Genomic DNA, 22829 nt, shown 5'->3' with positions numbered 1-22829 from the left:
CCGCTCGCCCGCGCCCCCTGGCGGCCGCTGGAGAACGCGGCCCCGCCTGGGCCGAGCGCGGAGGGACGAGGGGGCGGGGGGGGAGCGCGGGCGCCGCTCGGCCGCGTGTGGAGCCGGCGCCATGTCGGGGGAGGCGGGCCACAGCTGCCGTGTGGGGCGCGGCTCGCCGCGCTGCTGGGGGCAAGCGGGAGTGCTAAAAAATATACCAGATGTGTCGATAGCGGGGCTTCTTTACCCTCAGAAATGCATTTGGGGCCACGCTCCTAGGGGTCGAAGCCCAACAAGCACAAAAAGCGTTCCCCATCTCCCGTGGAAGGGCAGGAGCAGACCCCATCTCCTCTGGGGGCTGCCGCTCGTCCCCCTGGCCCCTCGTCCCCCTGGCCCCTCTCCTTGCCAGCCGCTGCCCACCCGCAGTCCCAGCAGCCCTCGAGGGGCAGCCCCAACCCCTTCTCTCTTAAACAGCAATCGGTCAGTAAATAACGGAACACTAGTTGGGGGCTTTGAAAAAATCACTTAACGGGAGGGCTGCTGCATCAAAGCAGCTCTTAAAATAGCCGGTTGATCCACCAGTGATCAAACCTGAGTGAAAAAGCTAAGATAACATCCTTAAAATGTACGTGCAACACTGTAAGTGATGTCTTAAGAATTATCAGCATGGTTACATTAAATCTTTATAATGTTTGCAGTGACATTCACACTAGAAAGCTGTAAATATGAAGCATAAAATAGAATAAACCCATTTGGCTCCTGTCAGACTACAATATTCCCTTTTCTTCTGTTACAGTACATCCTCTAAATAACTCCATTTGCTGTAAAACAACAGCAGAAAAATAATATATCACTCACTACTTACCGTATGCCACACCAATCAGCTAATATATTCCTTTTAAGGCCAAAAACGTCATCCCCATATTTCTTTGTTCCTTTAAATGTCACCAAGCAGAAGACTGAATGTCATTTCATTACAGTGACTGCTTTGCTGAATTACTTGTCACAGTTTATTCAAATGGGTATCCTGCACTCTTTAAGGAACAGTATGTCAGCAAAATGTGCCTATAGTAATATTTTTTGGATGGGGCACCATATTGACTCAATGACATTAAAGCTTACTAGATACAAAGATGGGGGAGTTAATACAAGTAAAAAATCAGGTTGCCTCAAAAGAACGATCATGCTGAAATATCAACATTTGCATATATTCATATTTACAGAACATTACAGAAAATGTAAACTAAATGTTAGAGCAACTAACATCCAGCAACCACCACAACTCTTTGGTATGCCCACAAAAACCAGGAAGCCTTTTGTGCTCTGCTCCACTGAGTTCAGAGGTTAGTTTGACTATAATAGCTGTTACAGTCCAGTTTCCAAAACAGTCTCACAGAGCCCAGCCCTCCTTGATGGGTCCTTATTCCCATCAAAAATCAAACAGTTCCTGAGATGCAAAAGGGTAAATATTTTGACTCATGGAAATACAAACCCATTAGTTAGACACAGGTGAAATAATGGAAAGGTCAATCCATGCTCCAGTCTTCCTTAATAAAATATAAGGACTGGCAATAGCACAGTCTGCTGTACAGCTAGCTGCAATCACAGGGGCAGCACCTGATAGCCTACGTCCCTTCCAGACTTACGTTACCCTTTGCACAAGCAGGGGCAGGGTGCAGCACAGGCCAGCAGCCCTCAGGGGCCGGCAGCCACAGGGCCCCCTGAGGCTGGGGAAAGGCAGCAGGGTAGGCCCAGGGAACAGCCAAGAGCCCAGAGGACAGGCAAGCCTGCAGCAACGAGGTAGGTCTTCAGCAGCAGCCCCGTGGTCAGAGACCAGAGCAGCAGGGCCCACATCTGGCACAGGCACAGGCAGGGCTGGAGACCAGCACCCTTCTGGTGGCACCGGGCTGAGTGAAACAGGGTGCCTGGGCCATGGGGCGAGGGCCTGGTGAGACTGGCCAGGGCAATCAATGCCTGTTAGTGCCCTCAGGGCCCTGACAAGTAGGAACAGAGATCTTTATTTTTAAATAATTAAACGCTCTGCTGATAAAACTAATTGCACTTCTTCCATTTTAAACTTGGATTTCTCCAAGCCATTGGTATGGTGCCACCAGACATTTTGATTCAAAACACCTGATTTATGGAGGAATAACTGGCCTAAAAACTGGCTCACTGACATTTCAAAATGCAACTGTCACTGGTAAGATGTCAACGAGCTGATGCGTTTCTAGTGGCATCCTTTAGGATGCTGATTCCTCAGCTAGTATTTCGTGTTAGTAGTCTAGATGGTCACGTAAAGCCGTTGGAGGTAATGTTTAGAAGGAATAGAAAGATCAGTGTGGTAATAAGTAAGGAGGAAAGACTATTTTTACAGATAAGGGATGTGTAAGGGATGAGAAGACTATGGCTACAAAAGCAGTGGCTCAAATAAAGACTTGGAAGAATCACTGGTTCAGCAAAGCACAAGCAGTGCTGTGGCAAAAAGGACTAATGCAATCTAGTGCATATACAAAGTTGTCTTCTAGAAAGAAGGTCTCTGCGCACACATTGGTGAAGAAACACTACAAAAACCTGCATCCACTTCTGATATTTATACTAGGAGAAAAATGGAAATATTAGCAGTAGTTCAAAGAGTACTGAAAAATGATCCAGGGAGCAGAAAACAAGCCTGTACAATACAAAGCGTACGCGTTCCAACCTATTAAACTTTTGAAAGAAAAAAACTGACAAGGGACTTGATTTCTTTGAATAGGTGTTTATATACAGAAAATAAATCTTGATAGTCTGACCTCTTCAACCTTGCTGACAAAGGCAGAAGGGTACCAATTTGTTGGAACCTGTAGCTAGACAAACCTAATGTTGACATTTCCTGACCGTGAGGGCAATTAAATATTGAAATAGTTTATATCAGGAGAGATACTGGGTATACCTTTGCTTGGGCTTTAAACATGAGATTAGATATCCATTTTCAAGGCAGGTTTTAATTCAGCTTTTGAAGAAATCCAGTTGTGTGCGGCTAAGCAGCAACGCTTTCCTTAATATCAAATCCCACTGCAATGCAACATTCTAGGTCAGAAGCATTATCAGGCACTTGCAAACACTGACCAGAGAGCAAGACCAATGGTCTCTACAGTCCACTGAGTTTTTGCCCTTGTTTAGTCAGATGCTTACTGAAAGTTTTGTTTGGGTTCCACAGAGAGAAACGAACAAGTAACTCTGGTTGTTGTGAATATGGACATCTAGAGATTGATCATCAAGTTTGGGCTCCCTTTATCTTATCTGCTCTTACAGTTTGCACTTACTGCCTTACGGTTTGTCTCATTACTGTTTCCTATTTCTCTGGAGAGGCAGTTTTATCTACACGTCTGATCTTCGTAGCAGTTTAATTAGTAGTGTGTATTTTCAAAAGTGCAATGTGAAGAAAACCACCTTGACTTACTATCAATAAAATAATGTATTTTCTTTAATGTGATGATGTTGAAAATGTAAAATGACAAAAAAATCCAAACTTTTAAAATATTAATTTTAGAAAGATATCTGCCAAGTTCTTTTTTTAATTGTCAAGCACAGCTCTGGGATGAAAATAAAATACAATAGAAAGCAAGATTGCTATAGTTTATGGTCCAGAAAACTCTACAGAGGGCAGTTCTTTAGCACAAGATAAATTTATTTCATGTTGCTAAAGGTCCATTGGATGATTCCTGATGACTATAAAGCTGCCTACTTCTTTTCAGTTGTTTGTCTAGTTGTGTGTCTAGGGTATACCACACCAAGACACAATGCTGGAATCATTTGGGTAGCTCCCTGTAACTTCCACAGGGGTCTGTCCAGCTTAGTTCCAAAGCAGCTTTCAAACTGCAAGAGATGTACCCTTAAGTTAGACCCAAATCTGTTTGTTTATCCTTAGCTAGTTTAAAACTGGGGCTAGAAGATATTTGATAAACTTGGGAGGACCATCTTCAAAAATATTTTGACTGAGAAATATTCTAGTTCATTGTACAAAATATCAAGAAACATAAAACACATTTTAATGAGGAAAAAAAAAAACACAAAGGACTTCCCACTAAAAATGATAAAGAAAATGTCTGTCATTGTGAGAGTAAAAAAACTACAGAAACAGTTCTCATGTTTGGTAGTTTGCCAGTGAATCAGAAAGGGCTGGTAAAAATACATTCATTGTGGAGAGCCCCCTCACTCTTGAAAAAACTCCTTTATTCACAGAGACAAGATTCTGCTCTCGTATATAATGCAACAACTCCTGTTAAGTCAATGGGAGTTGACTTGCATTACGCAGAGGAGACTTTTGGCCAGCATTTGTTTACAGTAGGAAAAAAAGCCTCTAACTATTGTTGAAAATTATTTCACTCCTTATTTTTAATACAAAGGGCTTGAAATGAGGAAAGCTCAATTTGTAGGAATTTCACTCCGTAACTATTAGGCCTTTTGTCCCTTTTATAACACAAGCAGTCAGAATTCAATTTCTTATTTTTCATGGATAAATAAAAGAGCTTCTTAAAGCTGGTTTGAGAAAAGTTTATAATAATAAGGTATCTTTCTTAATTGCTGAAGCATTTTTTCTCCCATTTTTAGCTAATACTTTGTCAGTGGTAATTGAGTGAGACACTGTTACTGACAAGGTCCAGTCTCTCCTGCAGGAGACCGGGGAAGTACAAGGACTGAGGCAGAAAAAGCAGCTGGGTGAGATGTCTGGCATTAGCTGATGCATAACTGCGACAGAAGCAGAAAGGGCAAGGACAAGTGGAAAAGCAGTAGAAGGAGGGGCTAATGTTGGGGGATGAAATACAGGAAAGGCAGGGTGAGTAGTCTGGGGCTGAAAATGGAGTTTAACGACAAAACTCATGTTAATTGTGCTGCTAAAAGGTCGTCCGTTCTCTCTCTACTCTGCTGTCCTCTCCCACACTGGCTATGATTTTTAGCACTGGTGTTCACTTTGCCCCATGATGACCTGATTCAGAAAGCTGACCTGAAAAAAAACTAATCATACAAGTATAGTTCCCTGACTCAGCTCACAAGGGAGACCAGGGGAGACAGTCGGAGGAATGGGACTACCCCTTTCAGTAGCAGCCCACAATTAGATTGGCAGAACCACATCCTGAGTTCAGCAGGGGACTCAGGCAGCAATCCAAGGAGAAAGCCAGCATTGGCTAAGCCAGGAGACGGAGGCTGAAATGAAGACTCCAGAAAGATGAAGAACTTGTGAAAAATTGATGCTAGAGGGAATGAGAGGCCTGGAGAAGTGAGGTATGATCTGGAAGAAAGGAGACGGTAGAAAGCAATTGCAGGAGTCTCTGTCCTCACTGCAGTGCATTCATGTCCTGCCCCTGAAACTAAATTAGAAAATGCTAAATTTCACTATGCATTTACTACCACTAAACACTATCTGCAAAGGTTGTGATGCTAATTGTGAGCCCATGTGCATGTCTGATTGCCTTCTGTCATCACTGAAGATGACAACTTATTATTCTGATCAGTAATCTATGCATGCAAAAGGCAAAAGCCATGCGCATTAATTAACCTTATCATTAAAAATGGTGGTATCATACCAATGTGACAGTCTCATGATAACACTGACAAATCTGTAAGTTGTCAAAAATAGGAAAAGATAAATAATTTTTTTTTTTTTTAAAAAAAGGAACTTTGAATGTCTGTAAATTAGAAAAATCCTAGAATTACAGTTCATATAGGTTGGTAAAATAAATAGCTAAAGATAAACACGAAAGGTTCATGACACAGCTGAACTTTTCCCCTAAAAGTGATACCTACAAAACTGAATAGCTTTGGAAGACAAATTTTCATTTAACATCTGTTTAGATATCTGTCACATGAAAATGTTAATTGTTTTTTCATTCAGTTTTCCTTCTGTGTCTACAGTTCTCTACTGATGTAAATTTAGTCTATACAATGCTGGTGGTTTGTGCAGATGACTGTGAAACACAATGTTACCCCTCTAATTTACTTAAGTGCTACTGAGAAACTTCTGCGATGGGAACTGGTATTTTCAGTTTTCCCAGTCCAATTTTCTTCTCCCAGTCAAGTCACCGATTCACTTAGTGATCCTGAACAAATCGCTTGATTTAATTGTATCAAGCCAGCTGGATAACTAAGTAAAAAACATCTCTTTATTGAAAACCAAATCATATGCCTAAACTGTGCCTTCCTAAGGAAACAAACATGGGTGACACTGTCCCGTTTTCCCTGGGGACAATCATGAGGGAGTGAAGCATTCCAAATTCATTTCAAAACCAAGAAGATGTGTTTAAGTTTGGTCTTGAAAGATGTTTCAACTAATCCAGTAATTAAAACTGGTTTTGCATAGAATAAAGGATCTTAAATATTTAGTAGCATATTACTGTAATATTTTTAAAGGATTCAGTATTTTTTAAACATGTTCATTTACATGTTCACTTCAAACAGTCTAGATCTCAACTGTTGTGTTTTTAAAACATCTGTTGGCTTAATGAATGCTTGTGATTCATAAGGCCTATTATTAGTCCTTCTGAGCATACATTAGCTAAAAAAATAGAGCAAGCTAGCTTTTATGTATCGTTTAGCAGAAAGTTCACTGTATTATATAAACCATTGCCCTGTAGTATTCCTTTAACTGATAAGAAATATATTATAACCTACTTATTCAGGGTATGTTTCATTTTATTTCCTAATCAAAATAGTATGCATTATATGCGATGGCTGCATCAAACTGAACTAAAAAATATTTAACCAGCTGGTATATAGGAACAGCTCTTGACTAATGTATTAATTTGAGGTTATTTACTAACTCTTTGTAAATATTTCTCCCACTCCATGAGAGCTAGATTTGTTAAAAGGCTAACCACTTTCATCTCTCATTAACCATAAAAGATAATGAAGATGCTCAGCATTTTTTCAGTAGTGTCCTGCATCCATCTGTTGTTGATTGATTCAATCACCGGGAGTACGCCTATAGCAAGTACAGTCATGGAGTGCCCACACAAAGTCACAAGACTTCTAGACTGAGATGATGTTAACGTTGATGCTACGCAATCAGTCTGTTTATTTATATGATTATGCAAGAGGAAGTTTGAAAAAAAGAGAACTTTTGAAAATGGAAAATCATTGTCAGCTTTTTTTTTTTTTCCTTTTTTAACCAGTTTAACTGTGTGGGAATACCACCATTACTCTATTTTTGGTCTGACTTTTTACAGCCTTTTTGTAAGATTACACTAGCCTTACAGAAAATTATTAAATAATTTTAAACAAAATCATAACCTCCTTGCAACTGATTATTTTGGTTTTTAAGTAGCTGTGTTTTTGAAAGAGCAGTAGATACACTTTGTCATCTATAATATAGTTTTATAAACAAATTTTATAGAAATAATATAAAAGAGGATCAAAACTACTAAGATCTCTATGCTCATTTGATTCTGCAGGCTCCTACAGGTTTAATTCCCAGTAAAAGCTACTGGATTTTCCCACAAGGGCTGCCAATGAAGTTTTAAAATTATTTCTAAATTTTATTTTGCAATTTCTCTCACTTTAGAACCCACACATATGACAGGCATTCCTTCTCTCCTAACCATAATGCAATTTAAAAACATTCGTTTTGCCTCCTACTACCAGACTCAATCTTTTGAAAGTAAAACATACTTAAAATGTGACCTCTAGCTGTTCTCTATATACTCTAAGAGCAGCAGTGGTTTCTACCAGATGATGGTAAAATACAGGGTTTTAAATACATAGTGGCTCAGAGAAAGTTTTTTGCACATTTATACTTCAGATTAAAAACAAGAAAAATCCAGGCTCAAGTGCTCATGTAAGTAAAACTGCTGTGTCTTCTCCCCATTCTGTTCCCCCATGCCACCTCCTGGGATACTTCCCATACAGGAATAGTTTTTGAGTAGGAGGAACAGGAGTTTAGCCCACTGAAGAGTGTAAAAAAAAAACTGTCAAAATGTAGTCTGTTTTAGTCACAGAGCCTATGAGAAAATAAATCTTTAACTACAAAAAAAATGAGTATAAAAAAAAACAACTGAAATATCCTACACTTTTTTTTTTTTGGCAATTTTATCCTGCTGTAATTGTAATGGGTACTTTGTTCTTATAATACCATCAATCTTCATTTTTTATTTATTTGCTAAACTGTTTGCTAACAGAAGAGAAGGTAATTTATAATAGAAGCCCATCTGCATAGATTTGTGCAAACATAATTGCATATTATAACATTCAGTCCAAGACATATTGATTATATGTGAGATCTATTTGTTAACAAATTTGGGAGCATAGAAATGGATTTTTATTTTTTTTTAAATAATGCCATAATCCAAATAAAGCAATGTACTTACAGTCATCCTGGTTCTGATTTCTTGTACAAATCACAGTGCAGTCTTTCTCTGTGTGGAGGAGGACAATTTATGAAGCTGATGAAGGAACTGCAGGTTGCATGTGCTATAAAGACTGGTTCTTAGTATTTAAACTTACACTGAACATAGTTGCTACTGCATTGAACATGACTATAGTTTCAAGGCTGCTGTAAAGCCACTATGCTAGCACTTCATGTCAAGTTGGACTACTGAAATTTGGCACATAGAATAAGGTTATTAACACCAACAGTAGAGAGGAATGACTGTTGTTGCCCTGTTGTGTATCTATAGCAGAAAAATACAGCGTTAATCACATTTTAAACACTGTAGTCACAGAAGAGGAAACTGTATTTGCATAGGGTGTTTTGGAGGACAACTGGCAATGAATTCACGTTGTTAACATCACGTGTGCTGCACAGCAGATTTCTGGGATTCATTATATATTTCCCAGTGTTCAAATACAACTACAACAGGAACTACTCAACATCTGTCTTAAGTTTGACCTTGAAATACAATTATACCTGTTCTCTCCCCTTCGGTAATTTTCAAGTGGTTGAGACGATCTCAGAGAGACCAGATCTTTGTTGGTAACTTAAGTCACTACATCAATACCCACAGTGAAGTCTAGGTAGGGCAGCTATAATGTCTTGCATATACATGTTCTGTATTTTAAAGCATTCTTAGAAAAAGGCTTAGTTTAAATTTTTATATTAAATTAGGCCTCTTCATTTAATCATTAAGAAAGCCGGTCCATCTTCGCTACATATGCTGATCTACATATGCATAGCCTTAAATAAACCAGAAGACAAATAAAGCCACAAATTGGAAGCTCAGTGGATGAATCGTTTATGCTGCAAAAGAACAGTCAATTATTCTTAAATTGTATTCTTGAACACAGACTTAAAAAATTCTAGATTTGGGGGAAGTCAGTCAGATTCAGGTTTTGCCATTACTGCCATTTTTTAGAATTAAAACACAAAAGCTGATTTCGTGTCTTCACTGCAATTCTCAGGCATGACCTTTGCAAATTTTGTCTTGCTGCAAAAATCATTATATAATTTTAATTTTCTGCATGGTATTTATTTACAAAACTGTGAGTATTCTGTTATTTTTATCATCATCTTTACATTTTAATTACATTTCATACAGATTTCTTATCCTGTGATTAAAATACAGGTGCAACAATAACACTAAAGTGTTAATTAAAATGGGGCACAGATTGCATTTAATTTATTCATTTGTTTCTGGCTTATGCATAGATTCTAAGTGTGTATTTTATCTAAATGGAGCAGAGCATCTGAAGGGAGCAGAGTGGCAGACCACCACCTTTGACTACCTTTTCTCTTATTCTTATTGCAGCCTTCTGAGGACACAGAGCTGCCTGGAGAAGCAGCTCTGGTGCAGAGGGTGGGGAGGGCAGGCAGAGGCACAGCAAGCAGGGACCAACGGGCAGGAAAGCTAAAATGAATAAAATGGTTTGCTTACAGCAGGGAAAAGGCTCAGACCCAGACTTAGGATGTTTCTCTAGGAACTGAATAGGGAGCTCTGTAAATTCCATACAGATTAGGAGGCTGCTGAAAGTTGCTCCAATGGGAGGCAAAATTGAGTAGAGGGATTTATCCAGTAAGGCACAGCAGGCAGGAGTTTTTTTGCAAATTATTATATTATATATACATATAATATTATATGTTATATGTATTATATATTATATGTATATTACATTATGCATATAATATGTATTCATGTGTATAACATGATATATATGATTATATATATTCCTGACAAGAGAAGATTAATTCCTGAAATTAATTTAGCCATAATTCTTCAGATAGTTTTCTCTATTCTGTTTTAGTACGTCCTCTATTATTTGAGTTCTTCAACAACACAGTTTAATAGCAGAAAAAGATCAGTAAGGGTCACCTAAAATCTAAACCCAGAAGATAAATTCCTGACAACAGATAGCTTCTAAATAGTCAAACACGATCTCCATTGTTTTTCAGTCGTACAGAAACTTTCCCTGTTATTTATGATATGATTGTCAACTCTGGAGACAAAAAAAAAAAAAAAAAGAATCTCTTGTATTCTAACTTTGCTTTTGTAATACCAATAAAGATAAAATCCTGACATGCATGCTCTGCTGTTTCCTAGACATATGATTTCCACTTCTTTTAGGTCAAATCGTACATAATAAATCAGTTTCTACAGATAATTAGCTGATTAAGATTCCAATTAATTAAAAATAATCCTCCTTTCATATTACTCTTTTTTTTTTTTTTCCTCCAGTCCAGTAGTGCTGGGTTCAGTATACATCTCGTCTTGTTTTTAAACATTTTTTTTCAGAATAAATCCTTTTGGCACCTGGAAACATGAAGTATTCCTTTACTAGAGCTCATAGCTGTTGCTCAAATAAGAAGAGGGACTATTTTTTTCTTAAGGGTACGTGCAATCCTAAACACAATTCCTACTGCACAGTTACAAATGTTTTTTCTAACTTTCTCTTTCATAAAACTTTCCCCTGCTCCAAAAAGGGTTGACATTAAGCACAAAGTAAACAAAAATGCTGCTGTCTGAACTTGAAGCAGCAGAATAGCCTTCAAGAAATCCTTAGGGTATCACTTAGAATTATACAGATAAGCATCTGTGCCCACAAAGACTCTTGTAATAAAAAGATTTTTTAATTGAGTTCTACTGAGCACGAATATTGTGCTCTCAAGCTGTTCAAGTGTCTTTTTTTCTCCCTCTGTCACCCTCCCTATTGCTTTCCTTGTTTATATGAAATAAAAGCCATTTAAGATGACAATAATGTTTTCACTAGGAAAAAAAACTGTACAAAGGACTATGCAATAATCTTTAAATCATACATTAAGCAACTAAGAAATTGGTAGGTAAATCATCCTTCTAGAGATGAATACACAAAGTTCATTGCAGTTAACTTAGTGTACAGTTAGATGGTCTGGTTTTAGCCTTATGGTTGTAGGCTAAAAAATGTTTTTCAATTATTGTTGGAAAATACATTATTTTCTTCTGAATGGTCTATCTATTTTCATGTCATCTGGGTGACCCAAAGATATATGTTAAAGTCTGAAATATTGTTTCTTCATTCTCTATCAGTTCTGCTGGTACAAGCCTTAAATGCAGTCTGCTAGCTACATAAAGGAAAAAATAAAAATAAAAAAGGATTGTTCACCTGGTTTACTATAAATTAGAATCTATTTGCAAGCTTGTTAAAAAGATTCAAACAGCATTTCCTCTCTTGCTATTGTAAAAAATATATATATATTCATTGTTCATTTAAAATAATAGCTTTTACAGAATGACTCTATTTTTTTCCTTACCGGAAGATTGCAGGAACAAAACACAATTAATGCATTTACTGCCATTCCTGATTAAAATGAAGATTTAAAGCCCTGTATATCCTGTCTTAAATTGATATTAAAATGTTTATTTTCCAGATAATGTCAAGATTATGGTCATTTTGGAATAACAGTTTATAGTCTGGAGCAACAGCTATTCCATGGGGCCCTGAATAACAAATTATCCTTGTGTCTATCCAGAAAAAACAAGGGTCTCAGAGGAGCTACCTGCGATTCAGGGAGAGTAGACAAAAACTGAAGATGGTTGTTCATAAAGCTCACTAATTACAACTTCCTCTCCTCAAAAATAATGATTTCCATTATTGTTTTAATTTATAATTCTCAAAATAAAAACTTTCCCTCTATTTCAGCTCTATGCTAGGGACTAAACAGGTACATTTACCTGATTGATCTCTCAATTAGTCTTGCATAAATGTGATTGGGACGAAAGGCTCAAGGGATGCACAGAATTTATGTGCAAGGGGTAAAAAGATAATTTAATCACACGTCTGCTCTTGGCTTTATTAGCATAAAAACCTTGTCATACTGTCACGGATTACAGCTACATGGACTTTCTTTGACTTCAGACTTTACCACACATCTTTGCCTTCTCACTGAAACAAACACATGCAAAATATCTAAGAACTTAAAGTATCTTTGATTTATAGTCCACTTCTGCTTAGAGATTGCTCTGAAGTCACCAGCATGAACCCTGAAGATACAGTGTAAACTGCATCATAACTAATTCACTGCTTTGGGGGAAGGCCGAGAACTAATGCATTCAATTAATCTGGCTTTTCTTCTTCAAGAAAACACTTTGGAGGAGTTCAGTTGCTTAGATTCAGTAAATCTCAATATTTTTAAAAGAACGCAATATATGGACTTCTGAAAATCAGAGTCATTTAATTCAACAGTAAAAGTGGTTAAATAGTTACTGTGTGGCACGAGATCAACATTCACAAAATCAGCAACTTTTATCTACTTAAGAGAAAAAAAAAAAAGTAAAAGTTGGTAATGAACCAGCTGAGAATACCCCGAACCTACAATGCTGTGTGTTTGCTGGTCCGTATTTAAATTTGGAAGTGAATCAATCCATACGTTGATCAAATTCTTACAGTGGTGCCATTCTGCAGTCTGCTTCCCTCACTGCTGTTAGGGTCCCAGATGAAAAGGAGCTGCTTAAGACGAGGAAACTGCTTGTTGGCAGCCAAATAAGCTAGCTCGGTAAGAGATCAGGAGGTTTCAATCTCTTGGCAGGAAATCAAAGTTTCCTTCCTTCCTTTGTTTAAAACACTTGATCCACTATTCTCTGTACAAGGCATATGGAAAATTATAAAGACATTATCCATTTCTTTATTCCTTTCCCTGCTTAGAACTTGGGTAACATAAGAGTCCGAAGTAAGACTGAATATAAGAGTACATGTTTGGTTTTAGTTCTCATGGGCAGCAGATCAGCTTGAATTCATGAATTAAGAGGCCTTTTCATCCAGCATCTGTCACCACATTTTCAGTGACATCAAAAAGAAAATGGTTTGATTCAGTATTGACAGAGAGAGATGGGGAGGGAAACAAAAACGTGTTCACCACAGAGCTGTAAAAATGAGAAAAATGACCTGCGGGAAATTCAGAAAAGCTGGTATTTGAATACTTATCTACTGCTTGATTTAACAGCAAATTCTCATTATGGGATCTCGTCCACTGAGAGGAAAGCATGATGAACTACTGATTCTTAGAATGACAGACGACATATCATTAACAGATTATTTGAGCAGCATATGAATTGTCTTTACCATTTAATACAGAACACACTTTGGAATTTCTTCTTCTACATAGCATGAAAAGATGCAGTTGTTCAATACAGCTATAGAAAATAGCTGCCCACATTTAAGTTGCATTATTTTTCTAAATATCAGGACTTTAAAACACAAATTTATTTTTTTAAAAGTGATGAGAATATTGCTGCTTGCACTATTTATTAAATAAAACCAGATCTGAGTATCAATAGATCTATAAATATCTAATAATTACACAACCTTTTCACAACCCCTCAGAGTTCGTACTTTTTAATGCTTTACCTTAAACTTTAATACTTTTGTGCAAGTGTGCTCTGACAGCTCGTTAGTTTGATGCTGGGTTCCAGATTTCAGCACCATCATTTTTCACTTTCAGTATGTTAGCAAGGGCAATCAAAAGTTTACATACTTATATGTGGTCTTGGAAACACAGCTAGCCTGTCTTAATCAAACACCCAGACTTAAATCTTTGCCTTTACTCTAGGCAGAAGGATAATTAAATCGGTCTCCTCAAACCTTACTTAAAATTAGGATGAATATTTATTTCTATGTGGATGCTCATTTAAATAGCTCGTACCACTGCTACAGTTTATTTGCAGGCAAGTAATTGTCCTAAGGAACTGATGGGAGGTAAAACTAGCCCCTTATTATTTTTCTGCTTAGGACAATACTCCGTAAACTATAGCCTATATATGTATATATATAGCCTCAATGTATGTTGATGTCATATTTTACATCTTTTTGGACATCAGTCCAAACAGTTAATTGTTGATCTCTCATTACATTTTCAAGGTGTCTCTGTGTTTGTTTTTTTAAACCAACTTCACCACGGTTTTGTGGTGAAAAATAGTCTCATATCTGTCTCCAGAAATGCATTAACAAAGAAATGTTAATGGGTGATAGAACAGAAGTCAGTCTGGAGGAAGGGAGGAAATAGTTACCTTCAAAACAACAAAAAGGAAGATTCCCTGTATTCGTCAGAATAAACTTCTTTGCCTAATGACTGCTGTCAAACCAGCTTCATAGTTCTTGCATAATTAGGAAAGAATAAAACAGACTTACAAAACAGACACCATATTTGACATTTCTGTTCTATCCAATGTCTTTCTGCATAAGCTCAATGGCGAGTTTCCTGCTGTTGTTCACAGTATCCTGTCAGTATTATGTTTTGAGAATAGAAACAAAATTCTTTTGGGCTTGTTTACAAATTAGGCATATGTCTCCAGCTTACTACAGAGGAACAGGCTGGACTGATAATTAGTGCTGGTTGTTCTTGATGAACATGATGTAACTATTACTGTTAATTATAAAAATTACCCATACTTCTTACTACGAACTTAATTCCTTCACACAAGAAGTATACACAAACAGGAATGCTCTACGGGTCTCCCCATTTGGTACTGTTGCAGACATTATCCCACCAGTTCCACACTGATCATAGAAATATCAAGGTATAGCTCCACAGTCATTTTATCTGGACAAGTATTTCCTAACAGTCTGCCTGAGCTGACCCAGTGCATCATGCAACATGACTTTTTTCCCATCTTATTTCTCTGCACTTTCATATTCCTGAAACCACTTACAAACTGCACACTGATGACACCAGAAGCAGGCTCAAGCCCTCAGAAACAACCACCATGGTGATCAGACTCTGCTCTGTGTCTTCCTAAGAAGTCCAGGATATTGGAACGATTTATCTAGTAGTTGCATCAATATATTTTCATAGAGGGACATGTAGCTAAGCACTGCAGGCTAGCAATGTAGTTAAAAGAAAGCTTTCATCGTTCCAGAGGTATTCAGAATAGCCAGTATTTCTGTGTGAATGTTTGCTGACAGGATTGTTCAACAACAAATCTGCTCGTACTTGCAGTGGACCTTTCACCCCAGCAATTCAAAAATCACGAGACACGTCTAGCACGTCCTATGTCATGTTTCCATGAAGTCTTGCAAAGCAAACCTAACTGAACATTCCTGTACAATAGCTGTTTTTTTTAAACAGTTACTCCACTATTGTTAACTGAACTACAAGTTATGACAACTGATACATCCACAGTCATCCCTTTGGCATTCTTTATAAAAACATGAATCACAGAAACATTCATCATGAGGAACTCCCATCATAAGGATACGCATACAGCGTGTGATTCAGTCTTGCTGTATCTTTCCACCCTGTTAAATACAGCTGTCAGAACAACCTGAATGAATCATACAGGCCAACATGTAGCTTTGGTAAAGATCATCTCTGATAAAACACATCAAAATTAATTAGTTATGTTTAGCTTCAAGTAATGTTTGTGTACTGAATAAGAAGGAAACTTTTCAGTCCCCTTAAACCAAACACTAATAGCACACCGTTTTTTACTAGTTTTGCTCAGGTTCAGACAGTTAAGTAAACAAAAGTCAGAGAAACACCAAAAAATGATTTCCCCAAACACCGAGCCTGTCTATTTTTTAAATGAGATACTAGGTTTGGAATTATTCACTGTAATAATGCAGTGGCTAATTTAAAGAAAAAAATCAGATGTTTAATTGAATTTGCTTTCAATTTCTGTCCATGCATTCTTTAATGTGTCTATGAAGCTCCCTAAGGCTATCATAATGCAATGTTTCAAATGTACTCTCTAAGAAGAAATGATCATAGATGACCTTTACCCATAACAAGTTATGTGTCTCCTCATATAAAACGCCAGTAATTTCTTCTATCCATAGATATCAAAATTGATGGGTTTGTCACTGGAAAAAGTATGCTTTTCTTATAGTTAAAACAAAACCAAAAACAACAACAGCAACAACAAAATATACCATCAGAAATGGTAAAACCTTCATCATCCTGTGGTGCTATGAGCCACAGTTGCTAAGATCTCAATTCTTAATTTAAAGCCTATTATAGAGGAAAAAAACTACATATAATTAAAATATTCTTAACAACTGGTTATTGTATAAAGGAATTTAAATATTTTGATATTAAAAATCTAATGACAAAAAGATACAAGTGATTATCATAGCATAAAAGAAGCAATTTATATTTTTTAATGTAAATGAGATGAGCATTCTTCTCTTAATTGTAGATCTGGATATCCAGACCAGAAAAATGTTATATATATCATTAAAAGCTGTGAAAGCAACAATATTCTCAATACAGTATTACAAGCATTTTATTTCTTAAAAATGAATGCTGATATTAAAGGCATATAAAATCACTCATCATTTTATGGCTATATTGCATAGATGCATGTGTCTGCTCTAACTAGAAATCTCATCTCAGCTCCATTTTTCTTTCAGTAGTTATTTCTTCAAATGTCACTATCTCAAATATTGGGTTTGGTAACAGGCTCTTAACTTTATGTTAAGATGCCTTACCTGATACTGAGGGCTACTAGAGGGCCTGGAAATTGCATGCAGGTTCCAGTTATTAAATCCATTTCATACTGGCACAGAAAAGCAAACTACTTGCTGCAACACAAGGTGCTTATTGACTAGTTGAGCCCATGCCTTTACAACCTAAGGTATACAGCTAGAGCTTTATTGACACTGATAAATAACCTCTACAAACAATGATTTCATTAGGTTAATACTAAAACTCGTTTTGCCTCTTTGTGCTCAGTAAGATCAGTGGAGTAATGGTAAGGGTAACAGGAATGGTATCAAAGGAAGTTTGGACTTGGGATACAATGGAAAGCTTTTCCTTTTATATCCTCTCTGTGCCAGCAGCCTTTCTTCAGTGTTGGCTAGGGTACTTTAAAAGATATTCTTAGACAAACAGATTTCAAGCTGTTAAGAACCTCATATTTCAGCCTACTTCTGCTAAATTTATCAAGTAGTTCTAATAGTAGTATTAAGTAAAACAAGGCAAGAAAGACAGCATCATTTCTCCTGTAAAGCTCTGTAAAGACAATCACTACAGAGTGGCCAGGGTACTCAGTAGCCTTTCATGGATGGCATTTAATCCAATAGAGTTCACAATTTAGGTTTTTAGATTGTATTAACACTTGAATGCATTTTATCTGCCTGAAAAAGAGGCAGGCAAGTGTGGCGCCACAAAACTGGCAGAGGACAAAAAAGGGAGACAGCCAGAAGAAAAGAAAAAAAGTGGTTTCAGAGCACATGATTTTCTTTTGCCACAAGAACTTAAGTATCTCACAAGCACAAAATTATTCTCCTCCCACAACTTCATCCCCCATTTTCTATCATAAACACCTATCTACATTTCTATCATAAACTTACTTGATAAATACTTTAGACTTAGGCCCTGATCCTGCACAATTGTACATACATTTTTAGTTTACTCATGTAAGTAGAATAATAGGCTTCGATAACATAATTCATCATAGGCGTAAATCTTTTAGGATTGCTGGCTTTGGTTTGTTAAGGTGAAGCAGGATGTTAAAAGTAACTTTGCTCCTGAAAGCATAACAAGGAATTTTACAGTGGCAGGAAGAAGAAAAGAACTATGCATTTCAAAGAGTCTTTTAAAAAAAAAGCTGAAATTAAATTTTAAAAGATGCATTGAAAATGCTAACAGAAATACATTTATAACCTTTGCTCTGTTCTACCTCTTCACGGTGCAAATACTAATTGTTTGTGTTCTGAAATAGAGAATTTTAGAAAATTAAAACCAATAATGTCAATCTGACACATTTTTTCTGTAATACACTGTGCCAAACTGTGCATTATCAGACTACTGATGTGCTTCTTCGAATGATTTACAGAACGCTTAACATTACAATATCTCACTGATACACATGCTGCTGGGATTTATTGACACTATAACATTTCTAAAACTAAATAACAACGTTATGCACACATGATATCCTGAATTCACAAACCTCAGTGTTGTAATACATTTTGAAAATCCCAGACTTACAACAGCTGGTATCATAGAGGATATATGACTTAAACATCACATTACATTCTGGTTCTGTCCATACATACCTCTTTCCATATGGAAACATGCATCTATGGAAAAAAACAAAACAGTTATGCACTAGAAAAACTACAGCAGATTCGCACTACTGGTTTATGGCCTTAGAGGATTTGTCAAGTGGCATCTGTACAGATTCGAGAGGTGCACCAATTGCTGCTTGATGTTACTAGCACTATTAGGCCTTTCCTATCAGTAGTAAGTTTTTGTTTTTGATGTTGAAATACATAAATGATCAAGTTTTCTGTCTGATTCTTATACGAATAAATATATTAGCCTAATACCACTCTGTAAGAGCTTTTTACAGACAGAAGCAAGGAGAAAATCACTGGATGCCAGCAGTGGAAGCACTCTCCTAAATCCCTGATAGAACCACAAGGCTATCCTATCCTTCCTCTCAACCTCCTCTGCTTTTCACATTTTTTCACGATCATCCTTCTCAATTAAAAGCCCAAGTCAGAATTCAGCTTATGCTGATTTAAACTATTTGTCAGAAAGTCTCCTCAAAATGCAGACAATTATATCCTCATAACAATTCATGAACAGAATTATCCACTAATCCTAAGTAACACCCTTTTTCATGATTTTTCACTTGAAAATTAAGTATATAAGACACTGAAAAAGCAAATTTAAAAGAAAAAAAAGAACAATTCTTTTCATACTTAGTTCTTTCTACAGAAAATGAAGAACAACATAATGCATTACCAACATATTACTTAGCTGTGACTAAAGCACTTAAAATATTTAAAACTAAAGAGTTTTTGATTATTGCACCATTTGGGATGAGCTATTAGATTATAAATAATCTCTAAAGCTATGTGTTGCATTATAGATATGATGATTATAGAAGCCAGCATATCTATTGTTACTCCCATTTTAAAACAGATGTGGGAGTTCAATTCCAGTGTCTATATAAAATAAATCTTTGAGTTCAGGAGAAGGTTTGCTATATGAAAAATAGAAAATGGTATAAGCAGCCTCCAGGACTCCAATGACCAGAGCAGTTTCAACTTCTACTTTAGTCAGCAGAAACTATGGCTAGACTGATGACAGTAAACAACATACAGAATCACTTTTAGAAGTTGCTACAAAAAACTACCACCTATTTTCTTCTTACCAGAGATAATCAGTAGGATGCACCTCACAAGTAATACAATTCAACAGTAGCAAGTATTTGCAAAAATGCTTCTAATTAATTCAATTTAGGTTGTCATAAAATTGAAAAATCAAACAGATGCATCAAAATCTGCACGAGAAACAATGAACCGTTGTAGGTGTCAACTTGGTGAATATATTTTGTATTTGTGACTGAATGAATATTATACTAAAATATATTTATTGTAAAAAGCCAGTTACAAATTGCTTTAGTCTATTTACAGTTTAATTTATCACCAAAATACAGAAATACTATCAGGAAACCTGAAAAAGGTTGAAATTGATTGTCAAAAAGAATGTGTATTCACTTATAAATACATTTTCTTTGTATATGGTATTACAACTTAAAACAATAATAATAATAAATAGACGCTTTATTCAATTAAATTGGTGCAATCTTATCTTCACTTTGTTAAAATCAGCTTTAAGAAGAGTTTGATCCTGGCAGTCTCATTTCCTAGTGATCTGTAGAGCCTTCTTTTACATTTTATGACAACCAAACCATTCAAAAACTATCAGAAATTAAAAAAACAACAGACAGACTGGCTAGGCAGTAAGATTCCAAGTTTGACATGGTATATGAGCTCCATTGTCTAACTGAGAATATTCCTTGAAAATTAAAAAATCTGTCCTGAAAACTTTACAACAAAGAGAAAACATTAGTACAAATAACAAGAAAATATAAAGAAAACCAATAAATGATTGTATCCAAAATGGAACAGTCAGTCATTTTCAAAAGGGGTTGCCTCTTCACTCTGTTATTGCTTTTGGTATGTCAGAATTTCTATCATTTTAAGTGTTTTTAGAGAAATATGGTTCTTCATTTTGGTAAGTTTCCAATAAAACAAAAATATCCCCTTTGCTAAAGCAAAGGAAAATAATATAGTCTATAAAGCTGGTGGTCTACATAGCCTGTCAATGTCATATTACACTGATTGGTTCTTCTTAAACAGATGCACTGAGTTTCTGAAACTGTGTCAGAATATGGAAAGTTCTGACGTGGTTTCTACTCTTGTTGTTAATTTGTTAGTGTTAATTTATAACAACAAACAAACTCCTGACTTAGCTTCACCGCCATTTGCATAACCCCCAGAATCTACTCTGTTGGGATCGTTCAGTTCTTCAAACAGTCCAGTTTCAATAATTTCTTCCTGCCAGGGTATAGGGACAGCACCTGTCGCAAACTTTTTGAAGAACTTCTTATCTTTGTCATCAAACTCAATTCCTCGTACTTCAGAGAAGTCAGCAATGTCTGCAACATCTTTGGCATAGACAACAGATGGATCTGGCACAAATGGAGGGTCAATAAGATTTGCCTCTAGCCTGTGGAAATTTATTGTTTTGAAGAAGCTGTGTTTTCTTGGGTCATCATCTTCATTTCTGCAATAAAGCAAAAGATTGTTAATCACTGCAATGTTTTGCTCTCAGGCAGATACAGGTGTCTCTGTGTTGTATATATGAGAATATTTTAAATTAAGGATATATATTTATATATATAAGTATATATATAGTGCCACGCAATCCCATTCAGATAGCTCAGGCGTATTCAGAGAATGTTGCATTGCACAATATAAGCACATCTGAGAAGCAAAAAACATCCTGATCCCATTATTCATTACCCTGCCTCTCAGGGTAAATTAGTCTGGGCAAGGTGCCGTGCAGGAGTCACAGTGCTGCTTCTGGAAGTGCACCAAAATACCCACATCCAAAGATACACTTTAACCAGAACTAAAGAGATAGAAGGATGGGGAAGGGAAGTGTTGGATTTACTGTTCAACAATAAAGTCCAGTGGTTGGCTCTATATTAATGAGGTAAGAATATCTAGTAAATGCTAGACTGGCGTACACTGGGTTAATACATCTAGGGATTGACTCTGAGGAACAATGGTCTGAATAGGAAACTGTTGACAAATGATATTTGTGGTTTTAGCTTAATTCAGAGCAGCTACGCATTTACATCATGTAACTATTCTGCAAAACCCGGTTATGTAGCTCTAATAAACAGTCACAGCTTTAGTGAGTCTGTTCATTCAAGTGAACTACTCCTTATACATGAGCAAAGGTGTTCATAAATTATGGCATTAAAAAAACTGCGTGCACCTCTGTCACAAACATGGTCCTTTCTCAATAGGTTTAAAACTCAAGAATAAAATCCAGAAAAGACTAAAAACATTGTACATATGTACTTTAAGTGCACTTTAAGAAGAACAACAACAGGCCTCAAGCAGGACTTCTGCTTTAACAGAAACAGTGAATTCTTTCATTGTATAGAAAGGCTTTCATTGTATAGAAAGGCTTGTAGGATATTTTAAGGATAATCTGAACCCCAAACGTATGCTCATTAAAGCATGACAAAGGACTGCAGCTTTAGAACTGCGTCCTGCCTGTAATGCAACTCTAGCATCAAGGCATACAAAGTTTGCATTTTGAATGCTACTTAACAGAAGAAAATGGAGGACCACTGCATTTTTTTTTTTTACATCTATGATTTCTTTTTTTTTTTTTTCCATACTTATGAGTGCACTGGTCTTGAAAATGGTAATGTAAACTCATTTGTATTTTTTTTCTACCTCAGCAGTCTATAGTTGCTAACACGTTGCCATTTTCTTTCTCCATTTTCTTATAAAATCATATACTTGGTGAAGTGTAAGCACTGATACCTTTCTAGACAATGTTCTATGAACAAAATGTAATACAGGCCTTTGTTTTTTTATCTTTACAAATGTATAGCAGCACCATGTAGAAGTAGTACATCTGCACGTCTACAGAGAATCTTTAAGACCAGGTAAACAGAACAGCTTGCCACTACTGCCAGTTCCTCACAAGCTGTCCTGACATGCCCTGCTTATAACCAGGCACAGCTGAGATGGAACTACCAGCTGCCTTTTTCAGCTCCCTTGTTAGAAAATCATCATTTTGCCCTTCTGCTGCCCGCTTCCTCTGAGCAAGTCACCAGCAGCCACTAACAACTGCATGCCACCATGACTGAGATGCTAAATCATAGCATGAAGAATGACAGATACTGCCATCAAGGCACCCTGCACAAGGAAGAAATGACATTTTCAACCAAAAGAGCTATATGAACATAATTATTCAACTGTAGGTTAAGCCAAAAGAGATTGTGACCTGTATATATAGATCAAATACAAATAGCCTTGCAAAATCATCTTTTGGCTTAACTAGCCAGTGATAATACCAAGTACTTGTGCAGCCCTCCAGCCTGTTGAGATTTATTTACATTTGCTGTTAGCTTGAGGTGCAT

At 36.6% G+C, this 22829-nt stretch overlaps 1 protein-coding gene across 2 annotated transcripts in view; it reads right to left on the bottom strand.

Annotated features, from left to right (window-relative positions):
• Positions 1 to 60: 60 nt before the first annotated feature.
• GRK7 (G protein-coupled receptor kinase 7) overlaps positions 61 to 22829 on the bottom strand; it is a 45091-nt gene continuing 22322 nt past the window's right edge. The window contains exons 4-5 of one of the 2 annotated variants that reach the window (XR_013955253.1): positions 18424 to 20947; positions 61 to 8375 (exon numbers count right to left, since the gene is read on the bottom strand). Coding sequence is in view for 1 of the 2 variants with exons in the window: in XM_080605298.1 (XP_080461424.1) it covers positions 20605 to 20947 (343 nt within the window). In the remaining variant the exon portion in view is untranslated. Of the gene's footprint in view, positions 8376 to 15851; positions 20948 to 22829 lie in introns of those variants that run through there. The other variant, XM_080605298.1, reaches the window with a different exon arrangement.

Source organism: Anser brachyrhynchus (assembly GCF_964034855.1).
Source record: "Anser brachyrhynchus genome assembly, chromosome: 9".
NCBI lineage: Eukaryota > Metazoa > Chordata > Aves > Anseriformes > Anatidae > Anser > Anser brachyrhynchus.
This window is presented reverse-complemented; position numbering and strand designations above follow the sequence as displayed.